At 35.3% G+C, this 8,173-nt stretch overlaps 1 protein-coding gene across 1 annotated transcript in view; it reads left to right on the top strand.

Annotated features, from left to right (window-relative positions):
* ARHGAP42 (Rho GTPase activating protein 42) overlaps nt 1–8,173 on the top strand; it is a 327,325-nt gene that overhangs the window by 281,685 nt on the left and 37,467 nt on the right. The window contains 1 exon segment of the mRNA XM_017887227.1: nt 5,080–5,112. Coding sequence (XP_017742716.1) covers nt 5,080–5,112 — 33 coding nt within the window.

The raw sequence follows: 8,173 nt of genomic DNA, 5'->3' as shown, positions 1-8,173 counted from the left end.
TATCAATATAAATACATAAGACAGTAGAGAGCTTCTTTGTCTTATTTTCTCTGCTCCAGTTTTCTTACAGGTATAAGACTGAAGACATAAACACTTCTTGCTGGTTTTAGTGGATAATAACTAAGAATGTAAAATATAAGGACCTCGTCATTACACATGGTATATGTAGGAAAAGATGTTTTTACTATATTATTACTAAATCATTAGTTTGTAACCGTTCTTTATAAACACAGTTTATATGTTTTTCATCATGTTCTAATCCTCTTTAATTACCTGCCAACTTCTTGCTACCTTTTTTCTGTGGTTAGTTTAGGGTATTTCCATAAGTACTTTACATAGTCATTTTATTTGATGTTTAAAATTAATTTGTGTATTTGTTTCTAGGGTTATTTTGTATAACTTTCACAGCAATTCCAAGTTTCATATAATGCAATGGATTTTGTCTTATGATTTCTAAATTTATTTTTCAAACAAACTCAATAACCCTGACATTTACTTTTCTTATTTATTTTATTTTTATTTTTTAATAGAGATGAGGTCTCATTTTGTTGTTCAGGCTGGTCTCTAACTATTGGCCTCAAGTAACCCTCCCACCTTGTTCTCCCAAAGTGCTGGGATTACAGGCATGAGCCACTGCTCCTGACCAACCCTGACATTTAGATTGCTATGGAAATACAAGTTAGAATGAAATAAATAAAAACTAGGAAAGCACTCATTTGAAAGTTATAAATATTGAATGTATAAAAAGCCTATTATTTTATCTGAATTAAATGCTTTCTAGTGATTAACTTCAGAAATTATCAAAAGAAAATGCATGATGTAAAAGATCTTTCAATAATAACTTAAATAACCTATAATTTTAAAATTATTTTTAAATAATACTTTAAAAAATTATTTCCAGTTTTTATTCTCACATTTACTTCCTTACTGGAATCAAGGAAAGTGATTAGTATAAAATCCTTTATTGCCAACATTTATCTAATCACAGATACATTAACCAAATGGTAAGAGTTGTGTATGTACTAAATGTTCATACTTAATAATTACCTAAAAAGTAATCTGTTGTATACATTGCATTTGAGAAGAATGTGAAATGTGTTTTCTAACATTAGTTTGATTGTTGATATCCACTATAAGGTTAATCCTTTCCCATTAAAATTACCCAAGGACAAATCCTTAATGGAAATCAATTGCACCTATGTACAGTATTGCGTAGGGCTTCTGAATGGTGGCATAGTCAAGTTAATCAGAATATACTGATGCTTAATTAAATGCACCACCAAAACTAATGTACTTGTGACGGAGAGGGAGTCTGCATCTTCATGCAATACAGAATCATTCTTCTGGAAACAGGTATCCTGCAGTATCAGCCACCGGAAACATCACTGTGCCTTCAATTATAATTATAAAATGGTGCATGTTTCAGAAAAGTAGCAGTCCTAGAGTGCATGTGTTTATATCATTTCTCACACTCTGGCTTTTTGTATGGTGTATTAGTTTCCTACACAGTACTCTGAGCTCCTTGTGACAGAACCCGTCTCTTCTCCATAGTCGTCAATACAGGCCTTTCCTGAGACATGTGCTGAGCACAGATTTGCTCTTATTCTTCTCATTAGTACCAGTAGGCTTTTATTACCCATGGGAAGATTTTTGGTCATAGAAGAAATATTACAAGCTTCTACTTTAGTGCTTAAATTTATGAATCTTAAGCTTTAAGTTTTATTTTTAATATTTGATTTATTTTAAGCCATATGTTTACTTGAAGCCTGTTTTTAATCAATATACAGATCTTATTTGTAATTGCACTAACTTTTAAAACTAAATCATTTTCACTTTATTTTGTTTTCATAATTCTAACAGAATTCTCCCATTTGTACATTTAATCAGTCAAATTTCTTTAGACATATCAACTGATGACAAAATCGTAAATTTTATTCTCTCAAAGTCACCCTAACTAGACAGATTTGTGATCCTGACAAATATAATCTTTTAAACACCTATCAACTTTTTAAATCTAAATCACTTTATAAATGCAGGGATTAAGTACTATGTTAAAATTAAGTGTTGTAAACATGCTAAATAAATACACACAAAAATACATAGTGATTTCCAAAGGTCTTACTACTTTTGCATAAGCTACACTTATTGAAAATTACATTATTTTTAGCTGTCACACACATGGGGATTCAAATTTCCTCACCCAAACAGAATCACTACCCTATTGAAAAGTCAAGACTGTGGCAGGTGGTACCAATAAAAGAAACCCTGGCTCAAAGGCACAGGATTGGACTCACTTTCCAGAACTTAGCTGCCAGCAGCTCTGGGGTGGACATTGTGGTATTACTAATTCATTTGAGTGAGGCTTTTTTTTTATTTTTTTTTTGAGATGGAGTCTCACTCTGTTGCCCAGACTTGAGTGTAGTGGCAAGATCTCAGCTCACTGCAACCTCCGCCTCCTGGGTTCAAGCGATTCTCCTACCTCAGCCTCCCAAGTAGCTGGAATTACAGGCTCATGCCACCTCGTCCAGCACCCAGCCGATTTTTTGTGTTTTTAGTAGAGGTGGGGCCTTACCATGTTGGCCAGGTTGGTCTCGAACTCCTGTCTCGGGTAAATTTGTGTTTCAGTGATTGTGCAATTCTCATACCTGTTAGGTCTCGAATAAGTCATGTGAGCTCATTGTGTTAAGTATTTAAATCAGTTTATATCTTTCTTTTTGTCAGCCCCTCTAACTATTTTTTTGTACATCATCCTGTTCTTGAGATCTTGTATTTCTTTTTAGTTGATATTTGACTCCTCTAAAAGTAGCATTGCTCAATTTTAATATGTAACTTCTCTTGTAATTGGTATTGGAAACCAGTACCAGCCCTAATTCACCGGCCACTTTGAAGAGTGCTCGTTTATATCCTCCATAATTCAGATGGCTTCCACTTACTCTAAAATACTCTTGTTCTCCTTTGGAAACTCAGTTTTGCATAATATGTGTTAGTGTTTTTGAACTGCTGAAGACAATGAAGTTTAGGATGGTAAAATATAAAACTTAGGTAAAAGTTTGTTTTGAATGCCAGCCATTTAGAAGCAATCATAACATCTGTGCCTTTGCTGAAAATCCTACAAGCAACAGTGTAAGAAATACCTAATGTTCTAAAATAGGGCCATAGTATGAATTTACAGAGACAAATGCCATGGAATGAAGAATAAAATTATGCTGTGAATGTAGTTTCATGCTACTCTTTATAAGACTAACATGCAAAAGTCTTCCTACCTTGTATTAATAGTTACTCTTAATTTACCATTTTCAAAATATGGATGCCTTAAATGAAACTTGTGTAATTCAACTGAAAGGAAAGCTTGAATCACCTTTATGAAAAAAACATCAAATAAAAAACCAAAATATTGACTAATTACAGGGTATTGAATTTACAAATACTTTTCTGGTTGTAAAATACGCTGCTATATCCTGAAATTGTAAGACTTTGGGAATGAATTTATTTTTGTAGTAGTAATATGTATCATCAATATTAAACAAGTGCCTTTCAATTAAGATTAGCACTAAACGAATCCTCAATCACATGCCATTCAATTAAGATTAGCACTAAACTAGTCCTCAAGCCATGCCACGGGGACATTTTGTAAAAGTAGCTCATCCGTATGTTTTCCATAGTTCTGCCATTTGAATACATCTTTCAAAGGAACAAATTACATTTTATGACATACCTTTCCTGCCCCAAGACCTCCATCTTGGGACCAGTCATTAACAGAGGCAAAAGCAGTTAACATTTCTTCTAGGCTTTCTTTCTCTGACATTCTCTGTTGGTGCCCTGAGCCTTGTCCCCATTCAAATATGAGTTTTGTGTGATGGCTTCTGAGCTGGTCCTTCAACCCTGAGTCTGGAGAAAGTGAGCATTGTGAAAGAAAAGGCACTTAGGTCTCATTCCCTCATACAGTCAGTTCAACAATATTCCATTGTGCACCTACTCTACTCCAGGTACTGTGAATAAGAAAAAGGAAGTTCTTTTCCATTGATGTTTCCACTAATAAAAGTCAGTATTTACATGTGTAATGACAAAGTCACCTAACATTCAGTCCTTATATACAAAATTGCAGGGATTGGAACAGAAGATAATCTTGAAATTTCCCAACAGCTCTAAACTTCTGCTTGTATGTTTCAGTGACTTTCCTCAAGTGTACCTGTCTATCTATTCTCCACAGCAATAAGCTTTTTTTGCTCCTTATCATTCTATGCAATTACCATCTGTTATAAATGTTCTTGGGCTTCATTTTGTGGTTTAGAGAGTTCTGGAAGTTCTCAGATGTGGCTAGGTTATCATCCTCCTTCTTTACCATATAATCCCCCAATCTTTGATCATTGACAGTTTTCTTTTTATCACAGAGACCCAGGAAGATTGTCGTAGCTCAAGTGCTCTTCATGGGCAGAGCAGAATGAAAGAACAATTTGGGCCAGGGCTGTGGAGTTAACTGCCCATCCTTAAGGAGAAAAGAAAAGGTCCAGCAGGTGTCATGAACATTGATAAATGCACTCATTTATTTTTTATTTATTTCAGTTAACACATAGCATGATATTATTTATCTGTGATAAGGGACCTTTTAATCTGAAACAGGAGATCAGCAAAGTGAACTGAAAAGTAAAGACAAGTGTTGCTTTGTTTTGTCAACCCTGAGAATGTACTGTAAGGTCAAGTAGATTACATCTGTAAGGACGTACTAGGTTTTGAATTGCTAGTAAATTGAAGGTACAAGGACTTTTGCTTTGTTAGCTCTGTGGAAGACTATTCTTTTTCCTTTCCTCATGGCTGTTTGAATTCTGTTGAGATTAATAGCTTTTGTGCTGCTAAACTGCCTTATGGAAACTTTTTGTAGGTTTCAATAAAAGCTTTATCCCTGAACAATTTACACAGGGGAAAAAAATAAGGTTTAGACTGAACTTTTGATTGAATATATTAAGTTAACTAAGTTAGTCGGTCTTCTGCTTCTACCCTCGCCCATGAAGGCCAAGTATCATTAATGTTATAGAATTCTAATTCTCATATTATAGAATTTGATAGTAGTTGTAATCTGAGTATCCCTCTGATTCTCTCTAAAATGGAGGAGATGCAGGGCTGGGGTAGGGCTTGGAACTGGGAAAGTGTTCACAAATATAGCTCATATAAGCTGATAAACTCTAACCCTTATAGAACCCATCGGAGAAGGTACTTGAGCAATCCTGGTACAAACCAGTAACTAGCAAGCCATCAGTCAATTAAGCATGTATTGGCTGCCTGCTCTGGGCCAAGCATTGAACCCGAACCAGCAATCCATATTTCTCCTGTGTAGGATACTTATCCTCCTCTCTGTGCTGTTGCCACAGGAGTACCTTGTCCTCCACCGAAGGAGAATTATCATTAATTATCAGCCTTTTCAATGGTGCAATTTGATTTAATAATAACCCTTTCCATCGACATTTGAACACTGAAGAGTTCTCAGGTGTTTGTGATTTTTTGTTTTTTGGTTTGTTTTTTGGAGGTTAAGAGGACCCGTTGTAGTTGAAATCTCATGAGCACTGATGCATTAAGTATAGTAACCCCTTCGTGGCTTTGGAAAATTGCTCATTTTCCATTACAGAATGTGTTTGCCCCTGACTTCCCTCAGAAATGACAATCCTTGTGACTACCTCATCCATAGTCATTGGAAGACAAACTATTTGAGCCATCTTGTCCTCTTCTCAGACCTCAGCAGAAATCGCTGGGTACTAAAGTGAAGGCACTGTCTATAGTTGATGGTTGTTTGCAAAGCAACCATCAACAGGCCCTGCCACTGCTGCACTTTGCTGCCTTTGTTATGTGAATTGACAAGTCAGTAGTCAAAAGGGATACATTCTAGTTAAGGGAGGAAAAAAGTTCATTATGTGGGGTTGCCTTTATTTCCGTGAGTTTTGCCATAGTGAATTAAGTTATATACAATTAAATCAGAACTGGCCAGGTTATGCTTGGTAATAGATGATCCTCAAGTCTCAGAGGCTGATGACAATAAAGGTTCGTTTCTTCTTTATAGTACATGTCCATATAGGTCAGCGGTGGCTCTCAACGTTGCTTTCACTCTGGAACTTGAGTTGGTAGAGAAGCCTCCCTTTGTATCGTTGCTGATCCTGTGACAAGGGAAAAAGAAAATTGCAAGCCACATACTGGCTCTTAGTGGCTACTGGGTAAAGACATGTGTCACTTATGTTCATATTTCATTGTTAGTGGGTATCACATGACCAAGTCTGGCTTCAAGGATGCTGAGAAATCTAATCTTCTTGTAGGGAGGGACAACAGATATGGGTAAACAGTAATTTCAGTCTGCTATAGTCTGTTTAGCTCTAGTGAGAGGATATGTTTTTTCATTGTATTTATTGAAGTATAATGATCACATGGGGACATTTCTTAATATACAACTTATTAAATAAGTGACAAAGTGATATATGCCTTTTTGAAAATCAACACTTGTGGCTGACTGTCCCTCAAGCCCCAGTGATTTTAGCCATGTGGGAAGAATGCCTTATTCACGAAGTTTACATATGTAGAGATTTGCATTCTTCTCTAGTCAATAATAATGATAATGATAAGAGCCAATACTTTAAAGCACTTACTATATTCTAAGCATACGCTATTCTAGGAGCTTTGCAAATGTTAACTTACTTCATCTTTAAATAGTGCTATGAAGAAGAAACTATTACCTTTATTTTGTAGGAGAGGAAACTGAGGCACAGAGAGATCAAAACCATGCCTAGTAACAGAGCTAACAAGTGAAAGAGTAACTACTGCCCCTCTCATCTAGTTAAAACTAATGACTGAGTTCTTTTATAATTTCTTATGTTTTCCTTCATATAGCAGTGATGTGTAGACAGGAGCAGATAGGAAAAAAAACCCAGCATTGAATTCCTCTTGTTCCATTGTTAGGCACTCTTCAGTGTTTCATTCCATTTGTCTTCATCTTACTACATCTGTTTAACTTAGGTATTGTTATTTCGCTCATTTTATAAATGAAGGAACTTGAGTTTATAAAATAATAGATACATTTCCCCCACCTCAGACATACAGCAGTGATACTAGAGCTGAGAACTGGCCTTAGGTTTTCCTGGCTTTAAACAAAGCTGGACACTATCTCTGCACCATGAAACTACTCTTTCAGTCAAAGCAAAGGATGGGCAAAGGAAACAAAATTCATGGTTATTTTGCCAACACAGTATATTCTTCCACATCTCTGAATTGATTGATAATGTTGTATTTACTCACATGACGGGAGCTAAGTACAGGATCCATGGAATATGTCAGAACAGAAGCATCCGTAGAAAAACCCTGCAGTTAGACTGACTCTCAGTAAGATTTTATTCTACATGATGAGCTTTTGATATCAGTTTATTAGAAAAGACTGGAATATTGCTGCCAAATATCCCAGTATACTTTGGGGTACAGCCTGGTTATTACTTATTTTTCTCAAAATGAATACTTAAGAGAGAAATTCTGTTTTATATGTCACAACTATCTTCATTATATTTTGTTGAAAGGAAGTTCTGTTGAAATTTTTTAAAATGATTGTCTTTTCTCTTAATACATCTTTTGTTGAAAAGCGGAATAATGTGACCTCTAGTACCAAACATTTTAAATGTCAGGAACTTGCAGTTTTAATTGATATAAAATGCTAGTGTCTTGTTTTACCTAGGGTTACATTTTTTGTCTCAGTTTTTGTTGTTGTCCTTAAAACTGAAAATTAAATGATTCCTCACTTTTCCATCTTACCTGTGTCCTATATTCAATAAATATTTTAAAATATCTGAATGCTTAGTGTTACGCTGGGCATTTTGGGGTTGTTGGAAGCAACCAGTCTCTCTTTGGTGTCCAAGAAAAGCTTCACTCTCATGTGGGTAGGTCATCAGCTGTACTCTAATAAGATGCCATGGCCATTCATTTTTGTGTGTTGAGTTCACTGAAAGTATTCACTGAGTTCTGTTCTCTTGTCCTAGGACAGTGGGGACAAAGAAATAAATGAGCTACTTCCCATTGATGGCAATACATATTTTAGTTTTGACATTTTTATTTCTAGAGTTTTGAAGTTGTTTTTTAGAGTGCTAAACACACACACACACACACACACACACACACACATATATATATATATTTTTTTTATTTTTACTTT

This window comes from Rhinopithecus bieti, unplaced genomic scaffold (genome assembly GCF_001698545.2).
Source record: "Rhinopithecus bieti isolate Rb0 unplaced genomic scaffold, ASM169854v2 scaffold_14936, whole genome shotgun sequence".
Lineage (NCBI taxonomy): Eukaryota > Metazoa > Chordata > Mammalia > Primates > Cercopithecidae > Rhinopithecus > Rhinopithecus bieti.
The sequence above is the reverse complement of the archived record's forward strand: the minus strand, read 5'-3'. Positions and strand labels throughout refer to the sequence as shown.